Below are 18749 nucleotides of genomic sequence, written 5' to 3' on the forward strand. Positions count from 1 at the left end.
ATAATATGGGGTGGGGGCAGCTGGCATAAACGCTAAAGGATGAGAGATGCACAGAGAGGGTTAACTTGCGGTTGCGGCTACGTCAACGTCATGCCGCAGGAGCCCTATGCGTCGTTGTCATGCTGCAGCTGCATATGTCATCAGCATTATATTGCAAGAACCGTGTATGCGTCATTGTCATGCTGTCGTTGTGTATGTCAGCGTCATGTTTCATGCATCAGCTTTATGCTGCAGCCTGATAGACCGTCACTGTCATGTTGCAGCAGCATATAACGTTAGCGTTATACTTTAGCAGCCACCTACGTCAACTTCATGCCGCAGTCGTATACGTCAACGTCATGCCGTCCGGCGGTCCTGAATGAAACGTGGAGGAATGTTGCAAAGGATGTTGCCCCCTTGCAATGAAGAGCCCTCGGAGCTGTCGCACGCCGCCGCCGCCGCCCTCGTACGTGGTGTGACGTCACACCGGGAATGGTCACAGCGGGGGCGAGGGTGCCTTCATCCATGGGAACATCTGTGGGCGGAATGCAATCATGCGACGGCAGCCAGAAAAAAATAATCTAAGTCAGACATAATGTGGGCGTGGGGGAAGTGCATGAAATCGCCTGGCCACGGTAGTCAAACTCAAAGCCTAACTTGAGAAGAAAGGCCTTCGTTTTGTCTTGTCCTCTCTTGTCGTGTCTTATCTTGCCCTCTCTTGCCCTCTCTTGTGTTATCTTGTTTCTCTTGCCTTATATTCTCTTCTCTTCTCTTCTCTCTCGTCTTTTCTTGCCTCGCATTACCTTGTCCTGTCTTATCTTGTATTGTCTTGAGTTGTCTTAGCTCTTATCGCCTTCCTCACACGGAATGAGATACTCGTCGTGCCCTCTCAAGCGTCACCAGCGCTTCTGTGATCCTCTTCCTGTCGGTAAGACATCTATTCTATGTACTCCAGAGAAGTTAGCCACAATGAAACATGTAAAGTTTAACACGATGAATTTCACACATAGAGGGTGGGGGGGTGTTCCCATATGTCTGTAATCGGGCTGCCGCCGCCGCCGCCGCCGCCGCCGCCAGGCGATTTAAATCACCCAAGGATGGACCTGAAACGAATTGTGTGAAAGACAGCCCTCCCTCACCCATTCCTCCTCCTCCCATGTAGTTGGTTTCATTCCATTGTTAGTGCCTTTGCAGAGAGCAGCTCTTGGCTGTCTGTTTGCCTGCCTTCATTAGCTGCTCGGTTGACCCGCCTAATTACCCAGCTGGGGCCGGGGATCGTGGTGGTGTGGCAGGTAACGCACTTGACCCTCATCCTAACCCTCTCACCACTTGGAAGGGAGTTTAAGATAAGCTTACAGATCATACGTTACCTAACCCAACTCTAACCCCTTCCGTACTGGATGGCACTGTTCCAGAAGAAAGGGTTGAGAAGACGACGACGACGACGACCAGCCATCAGCTGAAGTGACCTCTGCACCCCGTGACAGGCAGGCACGCTCGCTCTTGGTCTCCGGACGTCACTCTTGAGTGTCACTTCTCGCTATGAGCTTGCTACCTTCCTCTCCTTCCGTCTCCCTCTCTGTCGGTCGCTCGCTCGCTATCCAGGGTGGGGGTGGGCGAGGGGCACTTCCGCTGTCATTGTCAGCTCTTGATTGTCAGCACGTTTGGTTTGCGCGCGCCAAGTTAGGTTGTGGCAGCCGAAGCTCAATACAACAATCTCGTCTGGCGTTGGATAGAATGTGATAGGTGTGTGAAGGATGTGTTGTAGTAGGGCATACACGCGCACACACACACACACACACACACACACACACACACACACACACACACACACACACACACACACACACACACACACACACACACACACACACACACACACACAATTGGGGAAATATGTATACAACATTTCTTATTTTGCCTCTTTCGTTGTTGTTTTGTTGTTTTTTGTTCCACTTTCTGTGCAAAGCCATTTTGCAACTGTCATCATTAGTGCAGCTGTCAACATTTGCGAATTTCCAGCTTTCATGTTGTAGGCTGCATCAGAGTAAAGATTTTGGTGCGTTTTTATTAAGGTGTTCACTTATTCATTTAGGTAAGTGATTGACTGCTCACACACGTACCCTTCTGAACAGGTGTGATTCATTATAAGTAGTACACTTACAGTATATTTTATACGACACGTGTCATGTATAAATTGTATATGATATGCATATGCTATGTATATGTTACACATTATATATATGTTATACAGAATATGTCATTCATGTTATACAATATACGTTATGTATATGTTATACAGCGTATGTTATGTATATGTTGTGCAGTATAACAGTTATACTGGATATGTCATGTATACGTTATATAGCATATGTTATATAACATAACTTATATGTTATACGGCATATGTTATGTATGTGTTATGAATATGTCATGCAACGTATATTATGTATATGTTATGCCGTGTATGATATGTATGTTATACACCATATATAATGTACATGTACAGCGTAGGTTATGCATATGTCATACAGTATATGTTATGTATATGTCATACAGCATATATTATGTATATGTCATACAGTAAATATTATATTTTTTGTGTTTCCCCCCCTGCAGGTGCACGAGTACCGTCCCCTGGTAGACATCAACTGCTCGAAGCACCTCCGCTTCTTCCTGTGCTCCGTCTACGCCCCGATGTGCACCGAGGTCGTGGACGTGCCTATCCCCTCCTGCAGGAGCATCTGCGAGGAGGTTCGCCGCCACTGCCTCCCGGTCCTCGAGAAATTCCACTACGAGTGGCCCGCCCTCCTGGACTGCAGCCGCCTCCCGACCAGGGACGAAGAGGGCCTCTGCATGGAGCCTCCCAACATCACCTCCTCCACCCCGGCTACCTCCTCCGGGCCCATTGGCTTAGGTGGAGGCGTTGGTCGAGGAGAGGCACCATTGGAAGGCGGCGGAGGAGGAGGAGGAGGACGAAGCAGAGGAGGTGATGGAGGTGGGGGGAATGAGGGAGAAGGTGGAGGAGAAAGTGGAGGCGGAGGAGGAGGAGGAGGAGGCGACCCGTCCTGGGTTCTCTCCGCGGGAGGAGGGAAAGCTCCAGACGGCGGAGGTCGATCTCCTTCAGAGGGAGGAGTAGGAGGAGGAGGAGGTCTGGGCCTCGGGGAGGAGTTTGGGCTGGCCGCCCCCGGCGTTGGGCTCGGGGCCAGTAAGCCCCTGGGCAGGTGCTTCGAACCCTACGTCTGGATCCCGACCCGGGAGGAAGGGGTGTGCGCCCCCCGCTGCGGCCGGGACGTCCTCTTCAAGGCCGCCGACAAGGAGTTCGCCGAGGTGAGCGCTCGGGGATTTGAGTTCGGTGACGCGAGTGAGTTAGCAGATCCAGGTTCCTTAGGGGGAAGTTTGCGCGGAAGCCCCGCCCCCGATTCAATGTAAGATCCGCCTCTCGCAGTTCGCTGACCCATAATAGTTCTGTCAGCGACATGTCATCATTCACTTTCTGACCGCCAACCAATCATGTGTTTACTAGGGGGAGGGGCTTCTGTGCAGTTGTTGGTTATCCTTTCATTTGAAAGTGAGGTGTTCGCGCCAGGAAGTGTTTAGTTTCTGTCACCTTTGCCTTATGTGCCTGGAATAACATGGGAAGGGAGCTGTCGCAGGAAGCTGCTGCTGCTGCAGGGAAGAAGGGAGGAGATGAACTTTGGTCCGTCTATTGGGACTAGAGATAGGAACCAACACGCCACAGTGCCAAATTAGAGTCTAGGTTTTTGTTATTTGTTGTCATATTTTTTATATTTTCGGCATTTTATATATATATATATATATAATTTATTTCATTTAGCTGAAGGTAAACATTGTATCAGATGATAGCTTTATTGGAATTGAATCGTTTAGTATTACTAACATTTAGATATTTAATGATATTTAATATATTAGTGTGTAGTTAGTTTCTCTCTCTCCCTCTCTCTCTCTCTGTCTCTTTTTATAGCTCAACTTCAAGTTATGCATTTCGAGTTGATATTTCAATTTCTTTTCCGTTTACATCAAGCTTGATTTTTACGGTCAATAAACTTTGATGTGTTTATTATCCCGGTCGTTGGCGGCAGGCACGGCCTGGTGCGCCTGCGCCTGCGCCTGCCCCGAGCGAGCGGACATGTGCGGGTGTGCGCTCATCAAGAGCTGATGCTGCTCTTCGCATCTGTGCAGCTGATCAGTTTGTGTGTGTGCAGCTGTGTAGAGCTTTTTGTTTACTCATTGTTATTAGTATACGCATATACGTACAACACGCGCGCGCGCACTTGCTCATGCACCCACACGCACATACACCCGCACTTACGCATGCACAAACACCCACACACACGCACTTACACACACACACACACGCAAACAAACACATATACACTCAAACAAACACACATGCAAGAAGAGAGAAGTAGAGACAGGTCTAGAGAAACAGAGAAAGAGAGAAACGGTTAGAGAGGGGGGGGGAAGACAGAGAAGGATAGAAGGAGAGAGGAGAAGAGGGTGAAGGCTCGCTCGTTGACCTTCCCCCCGTGGTTGTTGGCACACAATGCTGCTAATAGCCTATTCCATACCTGGAGGAATCCAATTTGGGTCCCAATTAACTAAATTATTTTTCCTAATTCTTCGTCCTCCTCTATCATTTACGTCTGCCACAACCACAACCGAGAACATAAGCTGACGTGTGCTTAAAATATATAATATGTACATATATATATATATATACATATATATATATATATATATATATATATATACATATATATAAATATTTATATATATATATATATATATATATATATATATATATATATATACCCCGTCTGGGGTATTGGCTGCATGTTATTGTGGCAAAGTGGCATGCAGTTGATACTTTAGGGTCTATATGGGGCGCCCCTACGGACCAGAGCCACACATCATTTTGGCTGTGATAGAGGAAAACTCTGTTCATAGAGAAATGATGACACTTTTATACTACGACTGTCCCTCTGTTATGCTGTCCCCAACCCCTTGTTACTGTCCTGTACAATTTCTCTGAATATTCATTTCCTTTTTCGCCTACCTTCCCTGTGGTGGGGGAAAAGAATACTGCCACCAAGTAATTCCACTTGGATCGTAAGAGGCGAGAAGAAAGGGACGGGGATTGGGACTAGGCATCCTTCTCCTTGTAGCCCCACAGGGGACATTCCTAAAAGAAAAAGCAAAGGCATAAGGGGGTCTGGGAGTTTTCCGACCAGCACCCTAAGGTTTGGGTCTTTTAATGTGCGTGGATGTGGTACAGATGAGAGTAAAAGGGAAGAGATAGGTAGTATGATTGTGAGAAGAAAGATGGATGTGTTGGCTTTGAGTGAAACTAAGCTGAAAGGGAAGGGCGAGTGTAAGTTTGGGAGTGTAAGTGGGAGGTTATCAGGAGTGAAGAGAGGGCGAGGTAGGGAAGGGGTGGCTATACTAGTAAATGAAGAGATAGGTAAACGTGTAGTGGAGTGGAAGGAGGTTTCCTCAAGGATAATGTGGATGAAGGTGAAACTGGGAAAGGAGATGTGGGTCTTTGTAAGTGCATATGGGCCTGACAGTGAGAAGAGCGTAGAATAAAGGGAGGCTTTTTGGGTAGATTTAAATGAGTGCATAGAGGATTTAGGGAGAAATATCAATGTTATAGTACTGGGAGACCTTAATGCTAGGGTAGGAAAGGATCCAATTGATGGAGTGGTTGGGAAATGTGGAGTTCCAGGAAAAAATCGTAGTGGAGAGTTGATGGTGGAAATGTGTCTAGAAAGAGAGTTGATGATGGCAAATACAGTGTTTCGGAAGAAAGTCAAGCATAAGTATACATGGGAGAGGGTGGTGGAGGGAAGGGTGGTAGATAGAGCGTTAATGGACTATGTAGTGGTAAATAGGATTATGATAGGAAGAGTTAAGGATGTACATGTGCTAAGGGGAGAGGGTGGGGGAATATCATATCATTTTTTGGTGGAAGGTAAGTTGAGAGTGGAGGATAGATGGAGGAAGAGGAAAGGGACAAAAGGTAGGGAGGTGCTTAGAGTGAACTCTTTAAATGAAAAGGAAAAGGAGAAGGAGTACAAGAAGAAGCTAAAGGAGTGGGAGGGAGTGAAGGATAGAGTAGAGCTAGGTGTGGAGGAGGAATGGGGATGGTTCAAGGAGGGAGTCACAAAGTGTGCAAAGATGGTGTGTGGAACAAGAAGGACAGAAGGAAATAGAAGAAAGGGTAGTGAATGGTGGGATGAGGAAACAAAGAAGGTTGTAGAAGAGAAGAAGCGAGCTTTCACAGATTGGTTACAAAATAGGACGAGGGAGTCATATGAGAGGTACAAAGAAAAGAAAAGAGATATAAAGCAAAAGGTAAAGGAGGCAAAGAGGAGAGCAGATGTGAAATGGGGTAAGAGTATGACAGAAAATTTTGAAAGTAATAAAAAGATGTTTTGGAAAGAAATTAAGAGAGGAAGAGGAGGCGAATCAAGTAGAGAAGAAAGGGTAAAAGGTGCAGATGGAGAGATGATAATGGAAGAGAAGACAGTAAAGGGAAGATGGGCAGATTTAATGAAGCGGCCTTGCTGTGGATGTGCTGTGTCTTGCGACACTGCTTCTGACCCAGGTGCAGGGATGACATGTGCTAAGATGAGAGGGAGGGTGGAGGGGTGCGGAGTGTATTCAGAGATGGAATGGGTGGGAATGATTTTATGCCTTTTCCTTTTTGGCTACCTCCCTTGTAAAGGGGAAAAAACCTTGGTATATGCATGTATATATATATATATATATATGTGTGTGTATGTATGATTATTCATCGTGACAAATTTGAGGACAGAGAGGAAACAGAAACACGATAAGAACTTTGAGTTTTATTACCGACGTTTCGACACTCTTGTCTTTTTCAAGGTACTACATCTAGACGATAGTTACACAGTTTAAATATATTTTACGTGCGTTGTTAGCACCTTCTCTTTCGTCTCCTCCAATCATTGCCAGTGAAGCTGCTGGGAGAGACCGTGTGATAAATCCTCCTCGGTTATGATTAGAATTATTAATACTGATTTCTGCAGCTTCTATAACTTTTCTCATTTTCTTGTTGAGTCCTTGGTGTAATATTTCTGTCTTTCCAAATCGGTAGGTGTCCTGTTTTGTCTATGTGCCTTATATTTTGGGCCGGAATCTGTTCTAATGATTGTTGTGTCTAAACACATAGTTTCAATATTTCAAAAATTAAAATATCCTAAGATATTTATTATACAGTCAAAAACGAAAGCACAAGAGATAATGGAAAGGACAACAAGTAACATAGAAAAAGAAGAAAATAATAAGAACAATATATTAGTAATCCCAAACTCCACAGCAGTCACAAAAATAAGAAAATACATAGACCAAACCACATTAAAATAATTACAAACACAGGACAGAGAATAGGAAAAATAATAACAAACAAAACAACAGACTTTAAAACTGAAAATAGCATTGTCTACAAAATCCCCTGTACTGGGTGTGATCAATCGTACTATCTTCGAAGAGAGTGGACAAGGAATCACAAATAATAATAATAATAGTAACGCGGGCTTACTGGGGGGTGGGGTGGGGGTGTTAAAGGGTTACCCCAATTGCACCAACATCCTCCTGCCAAGGGGTGGGTGTCGTTGGGGGCGCAGCGGCGGTCGCAGCAAGCAGGCACCCCGCACAGCGCGCGAGAAGGCCAATTAGGAGTTCTGAGTCACAAAACAATGGCACACAGCAAAGACTCTAACAAGGACGTCATTGTAAGACGGATAGAACTAATTAGAAACACAACAAGGGGACTGGAGCGCAGATGCAGGCAACCCGCATTGTAGTGGTACCCACCGTTGACCTCACTCAATAAAATCGCATGGGATTTTTTTTTTTTTTTTACATATTCCATTTTTTATTTATATGTTTTTCATATTTTATTGTCTCTTTTTATTTCTATTGTGTTATGTTTATTTATTCATTTATTTATCTAAATATCTATTTGCATATTCATTTAATTCATCCGACGTTGTTATGGACAGAAAGACCTTGTGTCGTCATGCATTGCTGTTCGTTGCACTGTAAACGCGCTCCGCTTCAAAATAAGACATAAACAGCTCGTCGTAGACACGCACGCACACGCCCATGCACGTGCACGCCATTACGCGCCGCACGTGCGCTTCTTCGGGCTCTCAGGCGCGCCCGGCTGCACTTAGTCATGCATGCATTCATGCATGCATGAACTTTTGCACAAACAAGCATGATAAAGTGTGCTTGCAGGAGTTCGCGCATTGACGTGCGCGTGTCCACACACACACACACACACACACACACACACACACACACACACACACACACACACACACACACACACACACACACACACACACACACACACACATTCTCACTCACAGGATTTTCGAAATATTTATATATTTTGTTGTTTGTTTTGAGAGTGTACTAGAAGAATTTATTACTGTAAGAAAGATATATAGTGGAGTAGGATTCTTGATAAACCGAGAGGTTGCTGGTAACGTAATCAAATTCCGTATATCAGATTAGGCTGTGAAAAAGGTACACTCTAAAAATAGTTCAAGTGTATGATTTAAGTCAGGTAACGGATCAAGAAAAAAGTAAATACACGTTGGTAATAGTCAACTTTAATGCTAAAGCGAAAGAAATAATAGGCGAGATGTTAGTCAGTTTTGCAGAGAACTGCAACATGAGAACAATGAATACTTTCTTCCAAAAGTGTGTATGTCGTAAATGGACCTGGAGAAGTCCAAATGAAACAAAAAAGAACGAAGTAGACTTTATATTAGGAGATGAGAGCAAAAGTGTTGACAATGTTACGGTCATAAAGTCAACATAGGTAGTGACCATAGAATGGTAGGTTGCACAGCTAAATTAACTTTCAGAGCCGATAGAAATGAACTAGCCTTAAAAAAGAAAATAAGCCTTGCAAAGGTTAAGGATAATAATAAAAGATTTCAGTTACAAAGTGAAAATAGATTCGAGCTCTAAGAACTAACGAGGACACCGTGGAAGACATGAATTTGAATTTAGTGAATATCATTAGGGAATCGGCAGAGAAAGTATAAAGTACAAAAAGTACTAGTGAAAACAAATACCCCAAAGCCAAATGACCTAATTAAAGAAATACCATGCAGATTAAAAGTAGAAGAGACGAAATATAGATAGTAGAACTAAACAAGCTTATCAACAAAAGGCAGAGATCAGAGAAAAGAAAGAGAAACGTGGATGAAATAGAGGAAACTATTCGGAAAGGTAGAAATATTAAAGGGACCGACGCAGACATGCTTTGGGAAGACAGCAAATCATATGTTTGAGAAATAAAAATGGATAGATCATTAAATGCAGAGACAAGAAGGAAAAAAGAGTAGAAGAATTTTACAAAGAGCTTTACTTGTAGTTGAGTCAACAAATTCATCTGTAAACGTTAGCACTGTACCAGAAGTAGAGTTTGCTCTAAAAATATGAAACGAGGAAAAAACACCTGGGGATAGGTCTTTTGAAAGACACAGGGAAAGAATTTTATATCAAGTTAGCTCAGTTGTACACCCAGTGCTTACGTCAAGAAAGCGTTCTTGAATCCTGGTGCAGTGCTATAGTGATTTTGCTTCATCAGAAATGAAACCAGAAGAACCTTAGTAACTACCGACCGATTAGTTTGCTATCAAATGTATACATTCTCCAAGATCCTTACAAATAGACTAAATCAAGTTTTATATTGAAATCAACCGAAATAACAGGCAGGCTTTAAAAGCGGATATTCGACTCTAGACCGTTTGCAGGCGATGAACCTATTAATCGAGAAAACGACAGAATATAATATACCTGTTTGTTTAGCTTTTGTAAATTACAAGAAGGCCTTTGACTAAACTCGCTACGGAAGTAGGGTACAAACGAACAGATCTTGAGGGCTCTTGGAAACTAACCGAGATAACAGACAGTGTTCAAAAGCGGATATTCAAATCTACACCATTTACAAGCGATGAACTAACTAATCGAGAAAACGACAGAATATTATAAACCTGTTTGTTTAGCTTTTGTAAATTACGAGAAGGTCTTTGACTTGGTAGAATAGCAATAATAAACTCGCTACGCAAGTAGGGTACAAACGAACAGATCGTGAGGGCTCTTGAAAAGATTTATGCGAAAGGTACCGCTGTAATTCGACCACATAAAGATACAGAAAAGATCAGGATCGAGAAAGGATTACGGCAAGGCAATGCAATTTCACCCAAATTCTTTACAGCTTGCTTTGAAGAGATTTTCAGAAGAGAAAAGGTTTGAAGGTTAATGGCAAATATTTTAACCACCTAAGTGCATTCTGTCAGCAATAATCTATGGGTGTGAGACTTGGAAACTGACGAGGGCAATAGAGACAAAACTAAGGACTGCACAGAGGAGAATGGAGAGATCATTGATGGGAATAACGCTGAAAGACAGAAGGAGAGCAAGTTGGATGAGAGAGCAGACTAGAGTGTAATATTGTGGAGGTGGTAAAAGAGAGGAAGTGGTATTAGGCAGGTTAGGTTAGCGCGAACGGCTGATGAGCGATGGGGCAAAAGTGTTACCGAGTGGACGCCGCGAGATGGGAAGCGTGGAAGAGGGAGTTTGCAGGAGTGACGTAGCAGAGGTTGGCGCGGTCATGTGAGTCATGAAATGCTGTAAAAGATACCTTTGTTCAGCAGTGGACTCAGGATGGCCGACTTGATATGATATATCATATATATATATATATATATATATATATATATATATATATATATATATATATATATATCATATATATATATATATATATATATATATATATATATATGAATATTTAGATTTCGATAAGTCGGCAGACTGTGTGGGTTGGGGTAAGGGATGAGGATGAGGAGGCCTCCTTGGGGAGAAGGGGGGGGGAATTGAATTCATGAAATGGGGAGCGATCAACGCTAAAACCTTTCCATCGGTATCTGACGTTTCATTACATTTTTCCTCCACCTCCTCCTCCTCCACATGCTCCTCCTTCACCACCTCCTTCTCTACCGCCTCCTCCTCCTCTTTCTCCTCTTAATCCCTCTTCTCCTCTACCGCTTCCTCTTTCACTTCCCTTCCCTCTCCTTTTTTCTCTCCTTTTGTTCTTTTCTCTTCCTCCTACTCCGTCTTGACTGCTGAAAGGATTTTGGCTCTCTCTATCCTTTCGACATCGTTTTCATTTTCTTTCCTTCCTCGATTTTCTCTCCATTTGCTTAAGTGTCATTCCTCCCTTTCTCTCTCTCTCTCGCTCTCTCTTTTTGATGCAGGAACACTTGCCACTGCTCTACTCATGCTACACACACGCACACGCACACACACACACACACACACACACACACACACACACACACACACACACACACACACACACACACACACACACACACACACACACACACACACACACACACATGTTAGAATTTCAGTAAGGACTATCAGTAAAAGGCACTTTTGACCATTGTTATCTTCCTAATATGAGAAAAAAATGATGCATCTATTCAGGTGAGCCAGTAGTGTTCGACACCTGCACAAGTGCCGACAACTGTATGATGGGGTTGGCTTTACCGGGAGAGAGCGAGCGAGTGCCTGTGCCAGTGAGTGCCAGATCCGCTTTAATAAAGGAGCAGCAGCTGGAGGCTGCGAGGAGGCTCAAGTGCACGCGCAGACAAACTGACCCGGAAACTATGAAAAAAAAAAAAAAAAATCTTAGGATTGAAAACACTAAATGCTCGTTATATATATATATAACACACACACACACACACACACACACACACACACACACACACACACACACACACACACACACACACACACACACACACATATATATATATTGGTATATTTTGGCAGTAAATTTTCTTGTAGACATGTCTTGTTAAAGACCAATGCTAAGTCAGTTTCAACTATCTTCTTAGTTGTTTTTTTCCGTTCTTCTTATATGTTTCTTATAGTCCAGGGGTAGATTAAACACAAGTCTACCGAGATTCATGGTATATTGACACTAATCCCCTTCCTCGACGTCCTAGTGAATTCCCGAAATGACCGACATGAAACTAAAGTGTAAAGGAAGGACACAGACATAGGACGATGCATGAATGCCGACAGTGAATGCCCCGATAGGTATAAGCTGAGGGTCATTCGAGCATATTTAAGACGTGCCTTTCGTAACTGTTCTTCTTGGAACTTACTTCACACAGAACTCTTGAGACTAAAACAGATACTCATCAACAACAATTAATCAAACACTATCATAGACAAAGAAATCAACATCTTTCTGACACGTACCCAAACTCAACAGGAATAAAAACCCACACAGACTATACACAAAATTTTCTTTAAGAATCAAATGACACCCGCATATAAAACTGACGAAAGGGTCTTAAAAGAAATTATCACAAGGAATGTCACATGTATCAACCTACAAGAAAAAATAGCCATAATTATATACTACAAAAACACAACCGTCTCTAGCCTGTTCATAAAGAATAACCTGACAAAAGATAACAACACCCTAAAGCAAGCGAATGTGGTATACCAATACTCCTGCCCCGAAGAAGGTTGTAAACTTCTACCTAACATGCATTATATTGGTATTACCACTACTTCACTTAGCCGAAGGCTCACAATGCATGCCCGCGATGGTAGCATACGGAAACATATGACTCGCTATCACAACAGAAATCTAACAAGACAAGACCTAGTTAACAATACCAAAATACTCAAACACTGTAACAATCACAAAAAACTACACATCCTGGAGAAAGTCTACATTTCACAACACACACCAATCATCAACATACAAACAAACACATTAGGCACCTTGCTCTTAAACTAAGAATCCGTCACACCAGGACAAAATTCCCCTCGACAATATGACATATAACATCAACGGACTTGTCCAGCTCACCCCTCCCCCCCGTCATTATGATCTGACTCGAACCTCTCATAATTCCACCTCACTGCCCAGCTCCCCCCTCCGCCATTATGATCTTACTCGAACCTCTCCTAATTCCACCTCACTGGAACCATAAAGCCTTGTCATCTTGTAACCCCCTTAGCATAACTGACATGGCCCTTTTCCTGTCATCTTATCTGCTTGAAGATGGTTGTATGTAACAACCGAAAGCTTGCGATTGTATTTATATAATTAGTGTCAATATACCATAGATCTCGGTAGACTTGTGCTTAATCTACCCCTGGGCTATAAGAAACATATAAGAAGAATGGAAAAAACAACTCAGAAGATAGTTGAAACTGACTTAGCATTTGTCTTTAACAAGACATATATATATATATATATATATATATATATACATATACACACACACACACACACACACACACACTTCGCTGCATCGCTCTCGATCCGAGCGATGTGCCGGGGGAAGGAAGGGATGAACCTTTATCCATTGAAGTGCTGTGATGGGACGGGTGTTGATGGGTTTCAGTTGTATGTGAAGAGTTTTGACACGGCTATCCCCCTCATAATGGGGAAAGGACCTTTGATACAATACGCGCACAGCATACACGCATATAGTGTGCGTAACATTGGTGGGCCATATCAGTAAGTACTTCGAACGATTGGCATTGCCCATAATGTTATGGACTCTCTCAGCCAGAGTACATGGCATTGTCGTTATTTATGTAGGAGGACTAAGATTCAAATCTTCAAGTCGTTGAGCAGTAGGCGTCACTCAGTTGAGGTCACACTGGGGTAGCTGCTTCAGACAGTGAGATGGCAAGTGGTTTTGTGTCAGTGATCAGCGCAGAAGGGGTACAATCTCTACGTAGTAGGCTTTTATCCTTAGAGAAGACTGTTGAGGGCCTTATAGAGGAGAATCGAGTTCTTCGCTAGAAGGCCCAAAACATGAAAAAAAAACCACGGAGATATGGTAAAAAGCCCTCACCAGGCCCGCTTGAATGCAGGAATTCTTTTCAAGCTCTCGCGGGTCTACAAGAAGAAATGAAGAAGATGCAAGAGAAGGAAAGGGCAGTCGCTAGATCCCTGCCCACAGATAAGAATTTGGCTCTAGGGGATAGTCAAGTGAGATATTTAGATAGGGCCTTTGCGACAAAGATAGGAAGCATAAGACCCAGGTGTGTTTCCCCGTGGCAGGGATAGGTAATAATATTACCATGATCATTACCACAACCGTTATTATAATCCTTGCCATTATAATCTTCATAATTATGAAGCGTGCGCGCGTGTGCGTTTTACATGACTGAACTAATGTCCCGCCCGCCCCGCCCCGTCTTTGCAGGTGTGGATGCTGGTGTGGGCCGTTCTGTGCCTGGCCTCGACCCTCTTCACCGTCCTCACATTCTGGCTGGAGCCAGCGCGTTTCCGCTACCCGGAGCGGACCATCATCTACCTCTCCATGTGCTACCTCCTCTATTGCCTCGCCTACCTCAGCAGGTGCGTCTTCAACCCCCTGACTCCCTTATTTACTACATCTTTTTTGTATTATTATAGTGATGATGCTAATAATGTTGCTAATCGTATTGATAATAGAAATTATATAATAATGATAAAAGTTATCATTACAGTTACCGTTATCTATCTACATACCAAGGGCTTTTTCAACCCCCTTACCAGGGAGGTAGCCAAAGTCAAAAGGCACATAACCCACCCTCACCCATTTCGTCTCCACCCATTCCATTCCCACCCACCTCCCTTTCCTCCCACTCATCTTAGCTCCTCATGGATGACGGATCATCCCTTTATCCCGCCCACTGCCCTGGGGGGTCAGAAGCAATGTAGCTTCACTTAATGTGCGCCCCCCCCCCTTCCCGCCCCCTCATGCAGAAAAAGAGAAGACGGAGAGAAATCTCTTCGGGATGCGTCAAAATATCATTCACACGTAACCTAACCCCACCTATCCCCCATCCATTCCCTTCCATCTATACACATCCATTCTCCTTTCACCCCTATATCCCGCCTTCCCCTTCCCTGCTCAACAGGCTGCATGTTATTGAACCATAAAGTAATAATATATAACCTGCTTATCGTCTCCTGAGACTTTTGAGGAGACCTTGTGGTCTGGGTCGGTTACTAATAAGCCACTGTGTATGTGTGTATGTGCGCACACTTGTGCTTACTCTGATCACTTCTACAAACCTCAAAATCAGTTTTTTCACATAAAAGAGCACCGTTTCCCTTGATGTTTGATCCCGAACTGACTTTGAACTTCGTCCACGCCTTCGGCAGGTTGGTCGTGCCCTCTGAGGCCCTCTCCTGCAGCACCTCGCCCTCGGGGGTGTCGCACCTTATGGTCAAAGGACTCGATTCATCAGGTTGTATCGTCACCTTCATTCTGCAGGTGAGACGAAGGGTGGGGCGGGAGGTGTGTTGATGTTTATATTTACTTGAGTAAAATCGCCTCCTGACGGCAGATAGAAGAATGAAGCTATCAGTCGTCAAGTGCGCCTTACGGTTGAATATATTCCATGTGTGAGGTCTCCCTTCTTCAGGAGTGAGGGAATTTATGTGTAGTTCTTCCTTCCTCAGGAGAAAGAGATTACATCTATGAGTATCCCTTCTTCAGGAGTAGGGATTTCATATGTAGATCTCCCTTCTTCAGGGGTAAAGGATTCCATGTGTAGGTCTTCCTTTAGGGGAAACAAATTACATATATAGGTGTTCCCTCTTCAGGAAAATTATATTTCATGCGTGGTTCCTCCTCCTCCTTTAGTACTACTTCGGGCTGTCGTCGTGCATCTGGTGGGTGGTGCTGACGCTGACGTGGTTCCTGTCGGCGGGGAAGAAGTGGTCTCCTGAGGCCCTGCAGGCCTACGCCTCCTTCTTCCACGCAGCCGCCTGGGGGCTTCCTGCCGCAGCCACCATCACCATACTCACGCTCAGACAGGTGAGGGGACGGAACCTTCTGGTTGTCGAGACTGCGACATATCAGTGCACACTGCCCCGCACTGACAAGAGCAAAGAAAATTATATATTTCTTACTTGAGTGACCACCTCCTGCATGGGCGTCGTCCCCGGTGGCCGTTGCCGATGACCTGGGAGCCGTGGATCCCCTGCAAGAGACTTTGGCGACACTCAGAGTCACACATCATTCACCTATGGTTATAAAAGAATCTTAACTCATTAAAGAATGCAGATCACTTTTCATTGTCTCTTTCTGCTGTTTCCCCCTTGCCCTTCCTCCCTCTCATCTTAGCTCCTCATGGATGACGAGCCATCCCAGTATCTCTCCTTCGGCGCGATATTGATCCAAGAGGATAGAAGCGCTGGTTATCACCGACGAAGTAATAGCACTTACCTCTTCTTCTGCGCCTCCTGCAGGTGGACGGAGACGAGCTCACAGGGCTTTGTTATGTCGGGAACTTCTCGTGGTGGGCGCACGTGGGCTTCGTGGTGACGCCCCTGTCCCTCCTGCTGGGCCTCGGCACCCTCTTCATCATCCTGGGCTTCGTGGCGCTCTTCAAGATCCGCAGTGCCATCAGAAGTGAAGCGGACCACAGTGTCGGGCGGAAAGGTATGTCTGCATGACCACAGTACCAACTGATGAGTATATTTTTTGTATATCTCTGTCTATTGTGGTTTCATGGCGGGCCAAAGGGCCTCCTACCTGTTGCCTCTTCCTTCCACTCCCGGTAAAGAAGAAAGGACTTTCTTCTTCTTCTTGTTCTTCTTGAGAAGACCAACGACCCAACAAACTCACCTCCTTGTTTTCCTCTCTCTTAACTTCTGCAGGAGGAAGTTCGTCACCGCTGTCGATGGCGTCCTCCCGCCTGGCCACCAACATCGCCAAGCTGGAGAAGCTGATGGTCCGCATCGGGGTCTTCTCGGTGCTGTACACGGTCCCCGCCGTCTGCGTCATCGCCTGCAGCGTTTACGAGCTGGTCAACAAACACCACTGGGTGCATATGGCCTCCATCCTTTCCAGGGTCTGCCAAATGACCGGAGGAACTGGAGGCGCCGTCGGAGGCCCCGGTGGGGGAGTAGGAGGAGGAGGAGGAGGAGGAGGAGGAGCAGGTGGTCTTGGTGTCGGGGGGATGGCCAACAACGGTGGAGCGGGCGCCGGAGGAAGGGGGGCGGGGGATGGAGGGGGTGCAGCAGGAGGGGGAGGAGGAGGAGGAGGAAGTGGACTTGTGTCGGCGGGTCAAGGACGAAAAGGAATCACAGGTGAGCTTCATTTCTTTTTCGTTTATCCAATCATTTGTTTTATTATTCTTACTTTTTTGACCATTCGCTCATTTTGGCCAATTTTTTGCACGTTGCAGTTATCTCTTGTGAAAAATCTGAACTGTATCAATTTATTCAAAGTGACATTGATCATGTGAAACGAGGTTAGATCAGACTGTGCAGAGAGATAGAGATGGGGTAAAGAAGAATATTATGAAAATGTAACGAAAAAGAGACGAGTATTTACCTTATTTAGATAGTTTGAGAGATATTATGAGTGTGTGTGTGTGTGTGTGTGTGTGTGTGTGTGTGCGTGCACACGAAAGGGAGAGGGAGAGAGGTGGCACCACAATTATGTATGCAAACAAGACGTCGTTCTGTCACCTTGTCTTGAAGGCGCCCCCATCTTCAAGATTCTTCCTCCTTGCTTGCAGTGTGTCCCTTGGAGAGCAGCATCCCTTCGGTGGAAATCTTCATGCTCAAGATCTTCATGTCCCTCGTGGTGGGCATCACCTCCGGCATGTGGATCTGGTCCTCCAAAACGGTAAGTCTCTTCTTCTTCTTCTGGACGGTATTGGGTGTCTGTTGGTCTCCAGCAGGACCCCTGCTGTGCCGCAGGACATAATTATAGTTGCTGCTTCCTGTCCTCCTTCAGGAGAGTTTTGAGTGTCTTCTGGCTTCCTGCAGGAGAGTTGTACGTATTGGGTGTTGAGCCCAGGTCTTTCGTGCTATGAGGCAGGGATCTAGCATACTACACAAACATGCATTGATAGGAAGAAGTGGCCGAGATAGTGCCGTATTTTATAGTTACCCTCTAAAACAAATTCTCTTATTCGTTTTCTGTGATACCGGTATATGCGAAGAGAACGTTTTTTCTCGTATATTTCTTACCTTGCCTTGAATTTACCTTAAAGCGCTTCTGCTTCAAGGGGGTGTTGCTCTTCAATGGAACTTGAGGCAAGGCCGCCACGGCGTAGCCGCCAACTTTCAGTTTGTTGTTTGTAGTCCAGCTGGTCTATTAATAATGGAGTTGGAATTTGCTGGACGTGATGCTGTATGACCTGGGATGCCCGGCTGATCTGGTAGGGTTGACAGGAATTTGTCAAGTTCCCTTTTGAAAACTTCCGTTTTAACCCATGTAATGTTCCGTAGGTGTTTAGGTAAGTGATTGAACAGTCGGGCCCCCTTTCTTGAGATGCTGTTGTGTTGGAGCGTCCTGACTTTTAGCGGGCACTGATGGCCAATTGGGTGCATTTTCTTCCGTTTCCATTTTCTTCTGGGGTGATATGGGTCTTTACTGGTTTAATAGGTTCTCTTTTGGGTGGAGTGATCTGGCCTTCTAGGATTTTCCATGTGCATGTTATCAGATATCTCTAGTCTCCTCTCTATTGAGTAGAGTTCATTTTCAGCCAGTTTTTCCTAGTAATTGTGTTTGTCCACATCTTGGTGAGCTGGAGTTCTTTTGATTGTTGAGGTCAAGGTTCTCTGCAGAGCCTCCAGCTTCATGATGTGGCCTTGCTGTTTGTTTGGAGCCCAAAGTTGTGAGCAGTAGTCTATGACA

General features: G+C 44.7%; 1 protein-coding gene across 1 annotated transcript in view; it reads left to right on the plus strand.

Moving 5' to 3' along the window:
* LOC143018303 (frizzled-10-like) overlaps nt 1–18749 on the plus strand; it is a 163277-nt gene that overhangs the window by 140230 nt on the left and 4298 nt on the right. Inside the window, exons 2-8 of the mRNA XM_076173661.1 lie at nt 2599–3309; nt 14307–14461; nt 15254–15365; nt 15738–15911; nt 16346–16538; nt 16757–17188; nt 17623–17732. Of these exons, the coding sequence (XP_076029776.1) occupies nt 2599–3309; nt 14307–14461; nt 15254–15365; nt 15738–15911; nt 16346–16538; nt 16757–17188; nt 17623–17732 (1887 nt within the window). The remainder of the gene's footprint in view (nt 1–2598; nt 3310–14306; nt 14462–15253; nt 15366–15737; nt 15912–16345; nt 16539–16756; nt 17189–17622; nt 17733–18749) is intronic.

The sequence above is a fragment of the Oratosquilla oratoria genome, chromosome 34 (assembly GCF_046742065.1).
Source record: "Oratosquilla oratoria isolate Oo_2021 chromosome 34, ASM4674206v1, whole genome shotgun sequence".
Taxonomy (NCBI): Eukaryota; Metazoa; Arthropoda; class Malacostraca; order Stomatopoda; family Squillidae; genus Oratosquilla; species Oratosquilla oratoria.